Source organism: Malurus melanocephalus, unplaced genomic scaffold (genome assembly GCF_030028575.1).
Source record: "Malurus melanocephalus ecotype Western Australia unplaced genomic scaffold, MMel_1.1 scaffold_172, whole genome shotgun sequence".
NCBI classification, from domain to species: Eukaryota; Metazoa; Chordata; class Aves; order Passeriformes; family Maluridae; genus Malurus; species Malurus melanocephalus.
Window position 1 is genome coordinate 1,444,247 of NW_026623404.1, and position 19,351 is coordinate 1,463,597.

General features: G+C 34.4%; 1 protein-coding gene across 2 annotated transcripts in view; it reads left to right on the forward strand.

The window, feature by feature from the left end:
- Nucleotides 1–19,351, forward strand: part of ATM (ATM serine/threonine kinase) — a 57,119-nt gene that overhangs the window by 2,379 nt on the left and 35,389 nt on the right. For both annotated transcript variants that reach the window (XM_057372500.1, XM_057372499.1), the window contains exons 4-28: nucleotides 1,055–1,200; nucleotides 1,630–1,794; nucleotides 2,800–2,965; nucleotides 3,244–3,482; nucleotides 4,262–4,425; nucleotides 4,816–4,985; nucleotides 6,308–6,679; nucleotides 7,227–7,421; nucleotides 7,766–7,861; nucleotides 8,326–8,551; nucleotides 8,680–8,811; nucleotides 9,528–9,653; nucleotides 9,775–9,864; nucleotides 10,661–10,829; nucleotides 11,977–12,176; nucleotides 12,725–12,810; nucleotides 12,900–13,055; nucleotides 13,511–13,586; nucleotides 13,722–13,852; nucleotides 14,209–14,329; nucleotides 15,464–15,640; nucleotides 16,424–16,593; nucleotides 16,846–17,092; nucleotides 17,671–17,789; nucleotides 19,049–19,175. In XM_057372500.1, coding sequence (XP_057228483.1) covers nucleotides 1,055–1,200; nucleotides 1,630–1,794; nucleotides 2,800–2,965; nucleotides 3,244–3,482; nucleotides 4,262–4,425; nucleotides 4,816–4,985; nucleotides 6,308–6,679; nucleotides 7,227–7,421; nucleotides 7,766–7,861; nucleotides 8,326–8,551; nucleotides 8,680–8,811; nucleotides 9,528–9,653; nucleotides 9,775–9,864; nucleotides 10,661–10,829; nucleotides 11,977–12,176; nucleotides 12,725–12,810; nucleotides 12,900–13,055; nucleotides 13,511–13,586; nucleotides 13,722–13,852; nucleotides 14,209–14,329; nucleotides 15,464–15,640; nucleotides 16,424–16,593; nucleotides 16,846–17,092; nucleotides 17,671–17,789; nucleotides 19,049–19,175 — 4,066 coding nt within the window. The remainder of the gene's footprint in view (nucleotides 1–1,054; nucleotides 1,201–1,629; nucleotides 1,795–2,799; nucleotides 2,966–3,243; nucleotides 3,483–4,261; nucleotides 4,426–4,815; nucleotides 4,986–6,307; nucleotides 6,680–7,226; nucleotides 7,422–7,765; nucleotides 7,862–8,325; nucleotides 8,552–8,679; nucleotides 8,812–9,527; nucleotides 9,654–9,774; nucleotides 9,865–10,660; nucleotides 10,830–11,976; nucleotides 12,177–12,724; nucleotides 12,811–12,899; nucleotides 13,056–13,510; nucleotides 13,587–13,721; nucleotides 13,853–14,208; nucleotides 14,330–15,463; nucleotides 15,641–16,423; nucleotides 16,594–16,845; nucleotides 17,093–17,670; nucleotides 17,790–19,048; nucleotides 19,176–19,351) is intronic.

Sequence of the window (19,351 nt, forward strand, 5' to 3'; positions counted from 1 at the left end):
AAGGAAGTAAATGTAAAATGGCCAGAAGTGCCACACGCTTACAGAAAACTGCTAGGAAACTGATCATTAATTGGGTGGATRTTTTTCCTTGCAAAAATAATAGTTACTTACTTTTATTGAGAATTATCCTTTGCATCTGATCAGTGTATAGTTCTTATGTAGATTACAGATAGGTTTGCTGAAGTTTCTTGTGTTGCTGAATTCCTCAAGAGGAAGTAGAAGGACTATGGCATGTTATGTAAAAAAGATGTGCTGAGGTTTGTAGAGGCTTTGATACAGTCTGCTTCAGGTGTACTGTAAGATTGGAATCAGCATMAGTGTGCATGAGAAGCTTCAACCAGGGTTAAATTTTATGTTAAAGGTTCATGTGAATTAGTACTTTTCATAGAATGGTGTCTGGTCAGCTTTCCTTTATATTTTTTAATTGGACAGCATTGGAACAGTTTTTGTTTCACAGGTGTACTAAAAGTTTAATAGCAAGTATTTGATAAATTTTATATGTTGCTTCAGAGACAGTAATATATTAGAAATACACAGGAGGAATACAAAAATAGAGACTCCAAACTGATTTCATATAGTAGGCCAGAAAATCTACRGTAATTACTGTGACAAAGACAGTGAAAAGTTTTCCATAAACTAGAATTATAATCTATACATTAACTTTGAATGATAGAGAAATAGAACTTCATGGCTTTCCTTAATAAAAACAATGATAAGTGCTTCTTACTATCTTGTTTTGTAATGTTTCAGCATAAATAAAATGACTTAGCATTGCTTTTTTTCCTTATTATAAGTTGTATGTTTAGCTTTATGCAAAGTTTAAAGGAAAGTTGAGTTCCTACTCCAAGTTGCTTCTGACTTATCTTTTAAACTTATATCTCTTTTTATGAATTGTTTTCTTCATGCTTGGACTGTAATATATTTCAGTTGGTTTTTGTCTTTGATAGTTAGAATTGTGAAGGACAGGAGCTGGCATTTTAGGCTAAAACATTTTCCTATTTTACTTATGTGTATGTGAGCAGATCCTTGGTTAATATCTCTTTAATTTTTGAAGTGTCTTGCAGAAGCATTTCCAGAAAGAGCTTAAAAACCTACAGTTGACAAAACCAAATGCATCTGCTTCAACCCAAACTGCCAGACAGAAAAAGATGCAAGAAGTTGGAAGCTTGGTCAAATATTTCATCAGATGTGCTAATAAAAGTCAGTAATGTGCATTATCTCAAAGAATTACTGGTTTGGTTTAGTACTTTACTTTTCACCTTTGTATTTTTACTTGGAAGTTAAGGTGCAGTGTAGGGTTCTTCTTACTTGCTTCTAGATGTTTACTATTTAAGTATCTTAATGTGTATCAGTGTGTTGTGCTCCTCTCTGACCTTGTTGATGCTCACAGTGTCTTTTTGTAATTAGTGTGTCTGTAACCGATATATCTTCTCATAGTTAATTTATATTTTAGAAATAGTTTAAGAAGGTACTTTCTAATAGGACTGTTTCAGAACTGTAGGTTTTGGGGTATTACTGTTGTTTTTTGGTTTTTTTTTTTTATTAAGTAACATTTACAAACAATTAATTACGTATTTATTTGGTAGAATTGTGGTTAATTAAACRGTCTCATATTGTTTCTTCATGTAGGAGGACCCAGGCTGAAATGTCAGGAACTTCTGATTTATGTCATGGAAATTATAAGAGATCCAACAAGTTGTGCTGCTTATGGTTCTGACTGTAGTAGTATACTCCTAAAGGATATCCTCTCAGTAAGAAAATACTGGTGTGAGCTATCCCAGCAGCAATGGTCAGGTAAAATTTTTAAGCCYACTTTAAAGTGTATTTTCCTTTTGTAGAAACATGTTTAGATGCATTTTAATTTGTTTGATGCCCTGTTGWGTGGGATAATACACAAAATACAGGTAAAGCAACGTCATACTTGAAGGCTTGCACTTGAAATAAACAAAACAATGAAAATTAGGAATATTGGGGTTTTTTTCCTGTGTACTGTTTGTCTATTTCTTGCTGAAGCAAACATCCTTATATACAGTCAGGTTATGCATGCATGGTCTGCTCAGGGCTTAACATGTACACCAAATCCATGGAATATGTGTGCTGGAGAAAGCCTCAGTAAAACTGRTATTGGTGTGCAGTTGTTTGCAAGTTACTAAGAACTTACAGGTATARTTTTGATACAGTTAATGTATTACTGCTAGGTATTATTGTCTTGAGTTTTGTTGGCTTATGAAGTCCTAAAAAGCYATTGAGTCTCTGTACACACATATTGCATGTAAAGAAAAACTGGAAAGCCTAAGATTTAAATAGAAATAATCTATAAAAATAGATGTAAAAGTTGAATAATGATTTAGCACGCAGCCTRAAGTGAGTGGAAATGCAAAKATATTTTTAACTTTTCAGTGGATTKGATTTGACTCCAAGACAGTTAATTTATTTAGCATGGAGAAGAGTGGTTATGTATTCTAAATTATTTAACATGGACTAAACTCTCAACTCACCTATTTTCATTTGCTGATATAAGAGAAAAATGTTTTGAAAAGTAGCATATTAGAAGTTTTGCAGTCTGGTTTGTTTAGTGTCACGTGAAAATGTACTCGGGGTACAATAGAGAGTCAGTTTTTTGTTTATAAAGTCGGGGATCTGTTGCTGATGAAAGTAAGAACATGGATTCCAGCTGCTGACCACAGAGCGGTGGTCTCTGTGTCTTTAATGCAATATTTTGTGTGAAGATTTTTTGTATGTAAATCTCTGTAATATCTATGTTTATATTTCTTTGTATTTTTTAATATCCATTTGCAGAATTGCTGAACCTGTATAGCCAATTATACCTCAAACCTTCTGGGAGTATTAATAGAGTCTTGGTGGCTAGGATAATACACACACTTACGAGGGGGTACTGCTTCCAAACTGATGGCTTGAGTTCTGATATGCTTGTCTTCTTTTCAAAAGCAATACAGTCTGCAMGGTATGTTGCAAGTGCTCCTTTTGTGTGCTAGAAAATAACTTATTTTAAGTATTTGGGGTTAGACTTGAGTAACAACAGGTAATACTGCTAAGACATATTTTCTTCTGTCTTTGAATGTCAATTAAATAACATCTCTACAATACTAACAATTTCTGTATTTGTTAGGCAAATACTATTCTGATTGTAGTTACATGCTAGTCTTTACATTTAAACAATTCTTATGAAAATAAGTAAGATTATTTCTTTTGGAAGTTTTGARTGTTAGCTTTATGTTACAGGCAGGAGAAGAATACTGCAGGCCTGGATCATATTGTTGGAGCAATGAATATTTTCTGCAACAAGTTTGCTGACAACTGTCGCATGCGGATTTGCAAAGTAGGGGAAGAAATTTTGCCTACRGTGCTTTACATATGGACTCAGTATAGACCAAAGGATTCTCTGAAAGAATCAATGATTGAGTTATTTCGTTTCCAAGTTCATATTCATCATCCAAAGGGTGCAAAAACTCAGGGAAGAGGTACAATTTTTTTTTAAATTGCTGCATGCGATTGTTTTTTGTGCYAACTCTGAATTTTGATACTAAGTCMTGGAAACATTAATGGTACTGATGTTTATTTGTCAATAGTTTTATGTATAGGTTAATATTGAGTGAGAGTGAAAAAGTGTTTTTAAATTGTATGCACTAGGAGCATTTTAATTGCATTAAGTGCTTTAAAGGCTGGGGCTGCTTTTAATCAAAAGGCATTTTTGATTGCTAAATGAAAATATAAAGTCTTTGGGGAAAGGAAATAATAGTTTAGATTGGGTAAAATACCAATGCATTGGTAAACTGAACCCAGTCTATTTAAGCCCAGAAATTACCATTGTCACTTAAATTTGACTTCAAGTATAAAACTGCTCAGAGAATATAACTCAGTAATTRTTTGTCTGKCATGCATGACCTATTTTAGTTCTAGCATAATTTTTTTAATACTTTGTAGAAATTTATCCACTACCTTTAACTGTGTTCTTTCCAGTTAGATGCATTTAACTGTATTCTTTCCAGTTAGATGAAGAACTGTTTATTAGAAACTTAATTCCTATGCTAATTATTTGTATATGCTGATTAAGTTATCTTAACTTTTTCACTTTTTAATTTTATTTATTCTCCATTGCAGAATTTGCTTTGCAACTCTGCATTTGTTGGACTTTGTATGCTTTACTCTGTTTTTGCTSCATTTTGCTTTGTCTAGTAGGCTTACATATTCTATCAAGTGGGTGATATATGTTCTCTTTTAATTGTTTTTGTATTTACAGGTGCATATGACTTAACAAAGTGGCAAAGCATCTTACATAACCTGTATGATCTGCTGGTGAATGAAATAAATGTCATCAGTAGCAGAGGGAAGTATTCTTCAGGCTCACGTAATATTGCTGTGAAGGAAAATTTAATTGAGTTAATGGCTGATATTTGTCATCAGGTAACATTTTTATTTGAATGTTGACTGTGTAATTACTAAGTTGTATGTTTTAAATTTACGTTTTAAAATTACCTTTTAAAGTAATGTGACGTAAGCATTTTCTCAAAATAATTTGCTGACATATTCATACCTTTTGTCTGTGTTCTGTTGTGTTTTGTTAATTCTGTACAATTTACAAATATATTGTATTTCACWAGTGTTTCTTGTTAGGCTACAAGCAGGGGTTTTGTTGTAGTAAAGAATAATAAATAAGGATTCTGATTGCCTTTTAAGAGGCTTTATACTCAGTAAAAAATGAACTAGTCTAGGYTGACATTTCACTTTTCTCATAAATAGTGCTGCTTTTTTCTTCTTTTAATTTGCATACTTTTTAATTTCTCTTTATGAAAGGTTTTTACAGAGGATACCAAAGTCCTTGAAATTAGCCAGTCGTATGCTGTTTCACAAAGACAGCCCAGTGAGGGCACTGTGCCAAACAAGCGCAGGAGGATTGAGCTTGGCTGGGGAGTCATTCGAGACAACATGCAAAGATCCCAGAAGGATTTTGATGTCATACCTTGGTAAGAACATCTTTGCATGAAGAAAGTATCATTCCAGAGATCTTTTTACATTTAAGATTGTCCTGAAAATGTTGTGCATTCACGTTGGGTATATCACGTTGGGCATATGCTGTAATCACATATGTAAGCACTTACTTTAGATTCTCCGAGCATTTGGAAAGCTGCTTTAAACTGGCTGTGCCATAGTACAGTAACCATTAAACATTTGGCCATTTTAGACTAGTTCACACAGTTTTCAGTAATACCTGTCATGAAAACTTTTGGCAAGGCTTGTCTTTTTACCTCGGACCTTGATTGAGGGGTATTTTGTTTGCCCTGAGGGACTTCTGGCCTGGAGGTATAGTTTCATGTCTTCTTTTACTGACTGTTGCAGGAGGATTCTATAGCAGAGAGCATAGCAGGGAATCAMGTTATTATTGAAAGACTACAGATAGACTCTTCCAGAACTTACCAGTTATAATTCTAAGTCCAAGCATGTTGTTTTATGTAACTAAAATAGATTGCACTGAATRTTTTTTGCTGTTACACTTCCTCTCRGTCTYTCTGACTTTTCTTGGAAGTTGCTTGCAGCTGCTTGTGAGTTGGGTCCTGAGCTGGTGTGGCAGGTTTCTGTGAGGGTGTGTTTATTGCTTGTAGTGTYGAGGCAAAGTGTCTGTGTAGGATCCAGCTGAGAAGTTAACATGTGTGGAGGTAGCAATTACCAAGAAATACTGSGAGTACTGTAATTTCATAGAATCATAGAAYGTCTTGAGTTTAGGGGAMCCAGAGGGTCCACTGAAGTCTCAGCTCCTRACCCTGCACAGGGCAGCCCCAAGAATCCCACCATGTTTTTCTATATAGTCGCAACCATTGCTATAAGCAAAACCCTTTCAACTTAACCATCCCCAGCTCAACATTTTTTTCACTTGATAAATTTTCATTTTCCTGTCTGCTGAGATGTTAYGGTGATGTTTCCTATTTATGTAACTTCGTCTTTGAGGTCCTTCTCTAGGTTGCAGTTTATAACAAGCTAATCCAGAAGAAGGGGAAAAATAGTTTTTTTGACCCAAAACTTTCTTTGCTTGTAGTCAGAAATCTGTGAACTCAGAAATCAGTGAAATTAGGTGTAAGAAAATGTTAGTGATAGTGAGCCTASATGTGTAGTCTTTACAAGTAAAAATGGTAGAAATACTTTAACTTTTCATAATAAACAAATCTCAGTACTGGGAAGTATAGATGAGAAATGGCAGTTGTGGAGAAGGCTTTGTTTGTGTGTTCATTTAATTCTGAAAATGCAAATCTCTGTATGTTTGGTATTAATTGCCTCACTTTGTGTTTTCCAGGTTACAGATTACAAGTCAGTTAATATCRAAGTATCCCATGAGTCTCCCTAACAGTGAGCTGCCTGCCTTACTCAGTGTCCTTCACCAGCTACTGCCTCAGCAGCGCCGGGGRGAAAGGACCCCATACGTGCTGAARTGTCTCACAGAGGTAGCTTTGTGTCAAAACCAGAAAACTGATTTGAAAAGCACCCACAAGCTGGAGCTGCAGAGAACTTGGGCAAAGATCTGGACTCTTACCATTCGCAGCGTAAGCCTTCAGCAAATTGAAGTGGAGAGCTTTGGACTGCTTGGAGCTATGATTCAAGGGAACCTTGTTGTAACAGATAAAGARCTCTGGAAGGTATTTTCAGGACCTGCATGTAAACCTTCAAGGTAAAATGGAAGCAAGGATCGTGTTTTGTGTCTGATTCGTATTCCTCTTTGCTGTGCAACCAAAACCACTGTGTTACTCAATGTTGTTGTGACTATATATAATATTCAAGAACTGTACAGATTTGTATTCTAAGCATTTGAAATGATCATAAATACATAATCAGACTGAAAGCAGAGGCARAAGAGCAGAGGCAAGCATCTTCACATTTAGAATGTACTACAAGTTAAAATGGACTAAAAAATTTAAAATCTGACTGATAGATATATGTTGATTCTTTGAAGTTAAGAAATATGTTTTCTTCTAAATTTTTATTCTGAAATAAATACTCTGAAACAGTCTTTAAGATAGATAGGAAATGTCTGTAATAGCCAAGAAAAATAAAAATGTGAAGATTTTAATAAAGGGGTTGACCAGTATGCATGCTTGTTAACTTGCTTATGTACTTGATGCTTCCTATGCATGCAGAAATACTGGCTTTGTTTTAGAGTGCTGCTCAATAAGTATCACATGGTTTCTCACAAATATGCTGTTACGTTTTTGTTGCAGTTCTGCTGTATGTTGTTTATCATTAGTGATGTCTGCCTATTCAGTGCCAGAAAATTTGGACATAGGAATGGAACGGAATAATTCTGAAAGAAATCTGGGTGCTGTGTTAAGGGAGGCAATAATGAAATGGCTCCTGTCCAGCTATTTGGAGGAAGAAATGGAAGAATGTGCAGAGTTGCCTCCTGTGCTCTGCAGGTAAAGTTTTTGTGGCATAATTTTACATGTAAACTCACCCTATAACACAGAAAATTCTTCAGGGAAAGTATGTTATATTAGTGCAGAATTCTATTACACTAAAGCGTAAGTAGAGTATTTAGGGTTTTTAAGCTTCCTGTAGAATGTCATTCTGGGAATATAATTTGGTTGTCTGTCCATATCATAGCAGATTTGTGACCTATGCATTAGAAATCTTAAGTAGAAATTTACATTTCTTTGAAGATACACTGTTAATCTAGTTAATGTTTGGGTGTGCTTCAGGAATCCCAAGAGCTTGCCTGATTGCTATAAAGTAAAAAAAAACCCAACGTTCTTTTTTACAGTGATTTTCCTCATCTTGTATTACAAAAAATTCTTGTGAGCCTCACAATGAAGAACTGCAGAGCTACCATGACCTTTTTCCAAAATGATGCTAAATGGTATGTTTTTAAATGAATCATTATAGATACTTAGAGTAGAAATGCTGCCTCACCTTTCACCAATGCATGTGTTCAASCCTTTGGACTATATCTAGTTTCCTTTTAATGAAACTGAAATGTGTATAACTTGTTCTGATGGAATGTAAGGCTTACCTACGAGAAGTAAAAAATAGTCGTTTCAGAGGTTTGGTGGATTTCTGCATAACTGTGTAAAGCAGGCTGAGGTCAGGGATTGTAACACAAAACAAATGCTGCTCCATAATTACAGGAGAGGCTATGATCTGTGTGTGACCATTCTGCAGTGAAGATTATTTCAGAAAGTAAAGATCAACCAGGGTTTGGAAGCACAAAGAGATAAAATATTTTACTTGGCTTTTGCATATTGCTTGTATTTAAGTAATTGCTTTTAAGATTCGTAAGTTGTATACTGGCTGCTAAAGTAAAAACTCTGTCTCTTCTTCAAGTGAGCAACATGTGCAAGGGAAAGAAAAAAACAAATTTTGTGATGTTGAAGAGCTGTACCTGCAGACAACGTTTGATGAAATGGATATTTTCACAAACTTTGCAGTAAATGTTGCAGATAAAAATGACACTGGTTCAAGACTTRCCATCAACCAAAGTCTTAGGGAAACACTGGAGAACTGCCTTTTAGCAATGTCAGAAAAACTTTTAAGCAGCTGTGGTCCTAAGGTAAGTTAGAAATCATTGTTACATCCTTACATTTGTGCTCCCAAACAATGTCTTTTCAAAGCAAAGTATATGGATTCTGTATTTTGTGGTGAYAAATCACTGATATTTATACTGTGTGTTTGATTTAGTCTAAGATTGTTGCTGCTGAACACCTTGTCCGATGTGCCAGTCTCTTGGTTGGTGTTCTGGGTTGCTATTGTTACACTGGTATATTTAAAGAAGAGGATGCCTGTAAGTCAGCRTTGTTCCAGAATGCTAAGGTAAGCAGGAATGCATTTGGGAACTATTAAAAATGAAATAATCCATGGAATATAAATTAATTCATAAAATCATGTTCGTGTTGACACATTTTTAAAGTACAGGTTTCTGCTAGGAAAAAGACAGCTTAGATAGGTTTAAATATATTACTGCTGCTGAGAGGAGTYACTGAAATTCTTGTCAGTACACCAGTATGTGAGTTTTGCAATGGAGATTATTCTAAATACTGATACATTTCTGAGTCACACATTTCAAACAAATAAAGGTCATGGACATATAGACAAAGGACTGCTTGTACGATAACAAGTCCTTTCATTTATAGGTCTTGTATTCAGGAATTTRGGTTAATTTGACGGTTCAAATCAGTATGATGACAGCTATTGCTATTGCTATTACTTTTGTCATTACTACTATCCGAGGTGATTTCTTGCTTAAACAGAAACCCAAAACTTACACTTTATGGAGATATGCTGTATTTTTCTTTTATGATGAAAWTATTAATGTTTCAAGCCCATCTAGGCCATGGTTTTGTCACTTCTCAAGCAAAATGAGCAAAACCAAAAATCACAAAAAAATGTGGATTCATTGATGAACACTATGGGTATCAAAGCTGTATGAATGAGAATCATATCCTTTTGTCTTTATGTGTGTGCTGTGTAACTGCCAATGTGTAACAGCATTTCACTGAGGTTTTCTAACCATATTGTATTTTTACTAGGCTCTCATTCATTATGCTGGAGAAAGCATTTCTCAGTCTAAAAACAAACTAAATGCAGATACCCAGATCAACACACTGAGGACTTTGATAATGCAGTGTACAAAATGTTTGTGCAATTGTACCAAGGTAAAGTTTATAAAGGAATTTAAATTTCTTTCTTCATTAATGAGATCAGGAAATTGAGTATCATACCTATAATTCCTGAAAAAAATTAATTAACTTGTCTGTACATCTTGCTTCCTTACAGAACAGTGCTAGTAAGATGCTCTCTAATATATTCCTGCATCTGTTYACATCAAAATTTATGAATGATCTCATAGATATTTGCAAGAATCTGGTAAGTACATTCTGTCTGTTTCTGAATGCAATGCTCTTCTGTGAGAGAATGTTTTTACAGCAGTATAATCTGGAGGAAAACTAAACAAGATACATATTACCAAAAAACATAAATTGAAATACGTTTAATTTTATAGAGAATTCCTATCTGSAAATGTTTTTATTTAGTATTTGAATACAGGCTTAAGGTAAAAAGAGTAGTTGAATAACATGTGATCAAGGTTAGAATTCCAGCTCACATTAAAAAAACATGTATCTATTTTACATTTTTTAAAATAYTTCATTATGGTAGAAGTATATACAAAAAGTTCCATGACATTTAACTTTAATGCACTTAAAAAGTGGTTGGGTTTCTTGTGTTTATTATATGGRTAGTAAATCTAACTGTAAATTACTCTCCTGCTGGGAAAAGAAGAAGTGWGGCACATTGCTGTGTTTAGCACGGTTCTTAAAACTTCTATTTTGGGCACGTTGTTCTGTAGTCAGGCTGAAGTTGAGAAGTTGGTGASTCTTACAGAGAGAACTGTTTTTAAAAAACTGACATTGTCCCTGGTACAATCTAAAATGTGGACATTAGTATCTGTCTAGGAAGCTTCTGTCCTAAAGAGAATTGTTCAGACAGGTATAGAAAATAGGTTTATCAGAAAGGATGAAATGAACCAATTTCCTGTAGCCCTTGCTGTCTTCACCTGTTCTAGTTCACTGGGAAACTTCGGTGTCTGTCCTTGWGCTATGTCTGTGGTGTTTCTTCTGTCCCTAAAAAGCCAGCTTTTAAAGGCTCTGGTGTTTTTTGTCAGATGACAGTTACTGGAAAGCCAAGTRTACTGGGAGAAGTGTATCCCAGGAATGATCCTGAGGACCATATAATGGAAGTAGATAACCAGGTATCTGATGATCTGTTTGATGATCATTCAGTGATTGACATCAGTGATACAAATGACTCTGGTGACATGCAAACTGTAACAGGTCAGTTCTTCTCTGTGTCCAAAACTRCTTCCAAAAGCTTATTTTTCAAATATCTCCTTGCTTGAAAGGTAGTGAGGTACAAAATTATGCTTTATTAGTAATTGAAGCAGGTAATGGTTAAACCAGGTGCTTTCTAAGCGTTAATAATTTTCATCWGTGTTTTAAAGATGTTAATGAAGTATTCTAGCTCATTTAGAAATGAGAAGTTTATTTTTTATTTTATAAATAAAATAATGCAAGAAGAGAAGCTAACTAACGTTTTCAAAGTCAGGCTGAAGTTTTGGCAAAGAAAAGACAGAAAATGTGTTGGTAGAATACTTGTCTCTCATTAGATTGTGMTTAATTTTCTTTAAAATAGTCGTATTTAACTTTTCTCCTCCTGATTAATAATTCTTCACACTATACCTGGAACTTCAGAAGGACAGGAGCATGGATCTGTTTATTCCTGTTGGGAGCTACAAGTAGTTATGCTGTCTTCTGTTTCAAATTCTTGTTTCAAATGTTATGTATCTTAGTCTTTAACCAGGACTTTTTTCTGTTTATTGTTGAATGAAAAGGAAATTGGGGTGTTATACTAATRTCACAAACAGCAGCTGGTCTGGTTTCTCATTAGCTTGAATAAGTGTCTTTGGAAGTATCTTCTCCAGACATTTGATAAATAATTCTAGTCAATAAAGGTAGGAATTGCAGAAAGTTACTAGAATTCTAAATGTAACAGGAAAATGGCATTTGTACCTATCTTGTTTAGGTTATAAGTGAAATTTCAATGAGGATATTAACATAGTAGGAATTGGTGTCATTTCGATTTTGGGGAAGCTTGAATCTCTAATTTAAGATACATCCTTATAGTTAACAGCAGAGAAAAACACAGTTGCAGATGGTTCTGCTGAGTTCATTGTAACCCTGAGGGAGAAATCAACTGATTATGGGTACATAAGTTTAAAATCCCTTGCATTGGAGAGGGTCTTTGTAGAAGTGGGAAGCCCACTTAAGAAGCTTTTACCCTGATCCCCTAACTGCTGAAGAACAGACGAACTGTACTCTGTCTATTTTGAAAACTTGTATTAGTTTTGWAAAGACCTGAAATGTTACCACCTTTTCTGTTGTCCTTGGAGAAGCATTTCTTACACCAAARTCTTATTTCCAGGTGCTTTGAGCCCATTGGCTGAAGAACAGTTGATGAAGCAGGATTTACTTCTCCTTGAAATTGTGAGGTTCTTGTGTATTTGTGTAACTACAGCCCAAGTTCAGACAGTGAGCTTCCGAGCCTCTGATATACGGAGGAGGCTGCTGATGCTGACTGAAAGCAGTATCTTTGATAGCACTAAGCCACTGCATCTGCACATGGTGAGTGTGAGGGGTTTTTACCGCTGATCCACTTCTGTAATTTGCTGTTACTAAATTTGCACAGTCTTCTCAATTAATATATTGGCTTTCTCCTGTCATCAGTCCCCTGGGAAGGCTTGAAATGGCTAAATTTAGTGTTTTTCAAGTGTGTTTTGGTCAGGAAACAGCAGTTAGAATCTGTAAGCCAGAGAAAATAAARAGAAATATAAGTATCTTACCTTTATCGTTATTTGTTAAAGAACTAGAAACAGTCTCTGTAGTAGAATAATGTCTATGGTTTAGTTTGCAAAGAAAATATTTTTTGCTGCCAGAACTAAAAATTTYGTGGTCTGTAGTATTGTGTGACAATGTTTGCATGAGAAGAGGATGAGTCTAACACACAATAGGTGTCTTTGCTGCAAGATTTCTGTAAGACTTAAGAAGAAAGTTCCCTAATTATTCTTTTTGTCCACTTATTTTCTTATGTACTGTTTTCCATTTTGGTTTTGTCTGGGTTTTTTATTCTATTTGGTTTTTTTTAATTCTATTTGTTTATTTTTATTCCACAGTACTTGATCCTGTTGAAGGAGCTCCCTACTGAAGAAAACCTCTTCTTGCCTGCAGTCGATGTTGATAGGCTTCTTAAGCCTCTTCCGTAAGAAAGAAACTATTCAGCATGTTTTACATCTGTTCCAGGRGGTTTGGTGGATATTTCAAGATATTTTTTCTTTCTTTCTTTCACAGTGCTGTGTGTTCTTTGTATCGACGAGATCAAGAAGTTTGTAAAGTAATCCTTAATAGTTTGCTCCCTGTAGCAGTAGGGTTGTCCCAGTTTGATGAACATGCTGAAGAGACAGGGCATGCCAAAGGACACTTTTTGACAGTTGTTGGAGCTTTTTGGTATGTTATTTAATGCAGAAGTCTGTTGGACATAGAATTTTTGATCTTTAGTTTTTATCTTTGCTATCAGTAAGAAGACTGTAGTGCTTTCGTGTATCTTGCTGTTTGTGTACTATGGTATCTTTATCCAGCATTTAACTTCACAGATTTTCTGTATCATGCTACATAAGTAGCAAAAAAATCATCCTTAAGATAGTATTAGAATAACAAATACTACAGTGCTGTATATAAACTAAGACTGATTCTATGCTGAATTGCATCAGTAGTTAAGGCAAGTGATAACTTCAGCAATCAAAAATAAATACTGTTTACAATTACCARTAAAAATGTCAAATCCTTCCAAACATGCCTATGGAGCACAAAAGAATCAACTTGAGCAGCAGAAGCTAGCTTGCTAGGCTGTTCCTCAAAATTATGGACAACCTTTTCCTTTGATCAAGTATTCCTTGTTTCAGGCATTTATCTCAAGGAGGGAAATGCACAGCATCAGTGAGAGTAGCCCTTTTAAACTGCTTGAAAGCCCTTCTTGAGGTAATCCCAGTTTTTCTGTCATTCATTAGCATACTAAATACTTACTTAATATGTACTTTAAAACAGTGTATAAAGATCTTTTGCTATTTCAGTGTGTCTCCTGTACATTATAATCACAATATTAATTTTCTTCAGGTTGATCCTCATTGCAAGTGGGCAATCCTAAATGTGAAAAATGAAGATCTACCTGTGAGTGATGCTTTCCCACATTTCCTTGCRGACACTCACCATCAAGTTCGCATTCTTGCTGCAAAGTCAATTACCAGGTGATAATATAGATTTTTTTTTTCAATAAGAATAATGCCTAATTTTACTTAACTAGGTGTCACTTCTGCTACTGCATAGCTGCTCTTTTCAATACTTCTGGAATTTAAATCTTGACAGAATATAAAAGCTTACCAAATTTAGTTGAAGTGTTCAAACCTTGTCAACATTTAAGTTATTCTATGATGTGAGAAAGAAACTGCTCTATAAGAAAATTCTAAAAAATCTGTATAAGAAAATTAAACAATTATAGTTCAGTAAAATAATTATATTCAGAAAAGGAGAATCTWATTGATATGCACAATATAGAGTACTTCTGTAGTGTAATGCTAATAATTATTGTTCTTTTTTTTTAAAGTTTGTTTCAAGATGTGAAACAGAGAGATTCTTCTGGAATGTCAAGACCTCTTCCCCTGAAGCTCCAGCAAAAGGCTTTTGAGAATGCATATCTCAGAGTTCAGGAAGGAATGAGCAATCTGGTACCAACATCTAGTCATTGGTTTTCCCTAGTTTTCATCTTTTGAATAAAATTACTTTTAACATGATCATTTTTACTTTTCCCAAAGACTTAATTTYTCTGGACTTCTGGTAATATGAGATGGTGAAACAAAGTGATACTCAGGAAATTCCTTTTGCACCCAGTCACTCACTATTTTGCCCGCATTGGAAGTTTGTAAACTTTTTCACTGTCTGTTTCAGACTGCTCTTCTGTATCATGCCTCTTGTTGCTGTAACACTTAAGAATCATAGAAAAACATAGCCTAAATAATYTAAAAACATATAAACATAAAATGTATAAAAAAATATAAACAATAAATGAGGCAATGTAAAATAAATTTTGTGTTTACATAGTATAAGACCAGATTTGTGAATTGTAGAAAGATCATATTTCTAGTGGTATTAGAGCAGTGGTTTTTGCAACAGAGATTTGTTTAAAAACCAATTGAACAGTTGAACTATTCAGAAGAATCTTGAGGTGAAGGAAAAATTATACTTCAGTGCAGTGACTGGAAATACAATGGTGTGGTATAGTATGCGGAATTTCTTTAATTATTCATTTTTCTTTTAGTGTCTTTCGATTTTCTTCCTTCCTTGCTATCATGCTAAATCATCTTCATCTACATTTTCCATTTTTTCTGTCTCACCATTGTCTATGTGCATGTCATCTCTGCTGCATTTTCCTCAGTTACCTTTGCCTTCTCTCTTGTACCCTGGGCTTGCTGCTGAGGCCTCATTTCTGTCATCTTGTTTCATCTCTCTGTACTGTCACCTCCAGCTTTTTGTCATCATCTCATTTCTGTGTTGCTTTGGCTCCTTATTCTGTCCCCTCAGCTTGGTGGTGTCTGTTAGCTTTTCCCCTTTCATTGCCGTTTCTTGTTACTTTCATTTGAACTCATCAGTTGTCAACACCATGCCTTAGTAGGGGGAGAGCTGCATTTGAATGGTAAGGCAGTTCTCTCCTATATGCATCAAGGAGTAAAAAAAGGAGGCTTGACTTGGTCAGCAATATTTATGTCATTGCCCTTAATTTTAAGTTATTTATGCTCATTTATTAACTAGGAAATTGCTTTAGCAGAATATTTGCCCAAGTTCTTAATAATTTCTTATTGAAGGTCAGGGATGATTCAAGTCCTGAAGATCTTTTGGACAAACAGTGTAATGGAAAATCAGTTTTGCTGATGCTTATAACCATGGTTTTGTGCTGCAGTCCAGTCTGTGAAAAGCAAGCTCTGTTTGCTATATGTCAGTCTGTGAAAGAGAATGGATTAGAACCTCACCTTGTGAAAAAGGCAAGTCTTACATTTCATTTTATCTTTAGCTTAAATGAAGGTTCAGTTAAAATGAAGGTTCAGTTAAAACTGGAAGATTATAAAATGTTTTTTTTCAGTATTTAAATTTGGTAAATATTGTAAAGGTATGATTAACGTGGTACTTACATAACGGAATGAATTTGTATTTATATTTAATTATTTACATAGAAATAATGACATCATAGAAGGCAATTTTAATGATAAATATAATGTTCAAAGCATAGATCTGAAATACAAATAGCATTTTTATACATTGAATATTACAGATCTAAATATTAGAATATTTATTATAAATATTGCAGACTTAAAATAATCATTCTACCCAGTGGAAGCAAGTTTTCCTATGTGGAAAAYATGTAAAATAAATGCAAAGTATTGGAAGGTGGTATGTATCTTGTGGAGTTCTGTTCTGAAGTTCCCAAGGGTGTACTGAAATGATTCCTGTTTATACTTCAGCCTTTCATACCAGTCATTTTTTAAGTGTTCCTTTTATCTTGTCTTTCTATTCACTGCATCCTGTACCCTGCAAAATGCATATTGGCCATTATTTCTTAACTCACATGGGTTAGTTGTAGTTCCTTGATTGCACTCTTCTGAGATGCAGCAATACAAATAATAAAATAGTTAATGCTAAACAGGAGCTGAATTGCGCAAATATTTATCGAAAGGCTGGAGGGTACTCAAGGAGGTGTAACTCTGTCAGTTTGCCATAGTACTATGGACTCTCTGTGCTATTTTGCAATATTAATTCATGCATTTCAGGTTTTGAAAAAAGTATCTGACATTTTTGGCTATAAAAGTATAGAAGACTTCATGACATCACATTTAGATTATTTGGTGATRGAGTGGCTGAAAATAAATGACAGTGGATACAGCCTGTCTACTTTTCCTTATGTTCTACTGAACTATACGAGCCTTGAAGAGTTCTACAGGTAAGTTTTCTGTATGTGAAAGCATTGTTTAAATTCAGGATTTTGTTGTAAGGAGATGTTTTTGGGAACTTTTGAAATTAATTCCAGGCATCACGTATATTGTATTTATGCAGATAAGATTTTTGATTTTTTTATTTGTTTAGCACTAGTTGTTGAGTTATACAGTAGAGGGATAGTATTTACTACATGATGCTCAAGGTTTTTTTAATAACTAGTTTAAAGAYATTTTGGAAATGTATTTACCACGTGCAGGTCCTGTTACAAAGTACTGGTTCCTCACCTGGTGATTAGAAATCAGTTTGAAGATGTGAAATCACTTGCCAACAAGATTGAAAAGGACTGGAGACAAATTCTAGCAGACTGTTTTCCAAAGTTACTTGTGAATATCCTCCCATACTTTGCCTACCAAGGCCATGGAAAAAGTGAAGTAGCAGAACAAAGAGAAATGGTTTCTAAAGTCTATGACAAGCTTAAGGATGAAAACTGTCTTGGAAAAGAGGTATCCATTTAAATAAATTTATATCTGTGGTGTTGAACAGAGCACAAACATTTATATATTATTTAAACAGTTCAAACTTACAGATACAAAATTAGTATTTTAATAAATTCAAACTAGCCAAATTTTTATCCCAAGGATTTCAAGTAGCTATTSAGTAGAATCTTTCAGGCAGACAGTTGATTGAAGTATAATTTTTTTTCGGAATGCAATACATATTCATTGTATAACCCAGAGTTTCTCTGTCATGTATCCATCACATTTTCCTCTTAAAATATTTTGTAAATGCTTTATGAGGAGCCGTCTTATTCAGAGGCAGACTCTATATTCAGAACTAGTAGTAAGATGAAATGTATTTTTTTCCCTGTATAGTGTAGGAAAGTAAATTTTTCTACCCATGACTGCCATGGTTAAGAGAAGCTTAACCAGGCTTAATTTATGARTTAATTGTATGTCATGGATAATGGAACAAATAGGGAATCTTGACAAGAAAAAATAGGCTTTCTCAGGAGCAAAAGAAATATTAGAAAATTTTAACTCAAATAYTTTTTCCTACTAAAAAGYTATTTYTCTTCTCGTAGCAAATTGACAATTTATCTCACAGTAATTTACCAGAGATTGTGGTTGAACTGTTGATGACCTTACATGAACCAGCTGGTACCACAGCAGAAGAAGGGGCTTACCTAAGTAAATATATGAAGTATGTATCCTTAGATTTTCTAAATGCTGAGTGTGTTTGTATAACATTGTGCATTAAAATGTGCCCTTTGGGCTTAARAAGAGGGAGCCCTGAGGCTGAGAACTGACAGGGTTTATTGTCATTAGTAATGATACATCATAGTCATGCTTTCTCASGTAGTTACTCCCTAAAATCAGGAAGGAAAAGCTCTGTAATACTGTAGCAAATGGAAGGAATGAACTGGGGGCAAGAGAACGCTGTTTGTTGATGAACTGGACTATTGTGGTAGTTCCAGTTTAGATCAGTTCAAATTTGAATGTACTGCCCTTTCTGTAAAATTGGTCAGGTTTTAGTCTCCAAATTGAAGTGATTCTTGTAACGGTCTTTAATGACTAGAAGACACAGAGAGGTAAAGTGAGCTGTTCCTTAGCAGTTCTTGTAGTGGCAGCTCTTGTTTTTGGTAAGGAGATTGCTTAACCAATGACAAATAAACTAATAGAAATAGTCTAGTGCCATAAATGGCTTCATGTTTATTAGCTTTTCAGTCTTTGTTGTTGTCCTAAAAAGATCCCTATTTGCATAATAATCTTCCAGATTTTTGTGTTCAGGTACAAATTTTTGGAAAAACATTGTATTTTTTTTAAGTGTTGAAGAAGATACCTTTATTKTAAAACCAGTAAGTTGAAAGAAACCAAAGCATTTCTGGGAAAATGCGCCAAAAGTGAAATGGCTGAGGATTTAAGAATTCTTTAAAGATTWCTTTTGCAGTGAGTTTATTAACAGATGTCTGCTTGTAAACAAAGCTCTTCTTTCTGAGAAGGAAATAGTAAGAGTGACGAAACTTTGTATTATGCACTTTTATTACTACCATGATGCATTTCTTTTCTTTTTGAGGCCCCAGAAAAGTTCACTACCCTGGTTTTCCTCAACCAAATTGTTCCCACAATTACAAAATACRGAAGACTTATCCATGACTTGTAATTAGATTTTTGTACAAAGTACATTAGATGAGACAGATGTGTTGGGTTTTAGCAATATGGTCCTTAAAAAAAAATCAGAGAATGTTAAGATAGTACAGTTTAAAAAGCTTCCAAAGAGGGACAACAAGCAGCTACTGAACAGGGAGCATATCACTTTTCTGGATTCTTTTGGCGCTTCTTACTGAAAGCCGAAAATCTTTTTTAAGAATTAATGTATTTATTCATTAAGACTTGCTGTATTAAATGCAAGGGGTTTGATTTTTGGGATGAAAAATACAAATCTCTTTTTTATTCATTTAGGGAGCTGGATCCTGCTCCTAATCCTCCTCATTTTCCATCTTACATGATTAAGGCAACCTTGGACTATATTAGCAACTGTCATAAAAGCAAATTAAAAAGTATTGTAGCAGTTCTTTCTAAAAGCCCTGTAAGTATGTAATGATGATTTTCTTTTTCTGTAGAATGCAAAATTTCTCTTATGGGTAAATTTTGGTTAAATTAGACATTTTCATCATTTCTGTGTGAGGGAAATAAACAACCCTTTTCTGTTCATTTGTTTGCCTTCTGTAATGGAAGTTGTCCTAAATTCAGGGACAGAGTTAT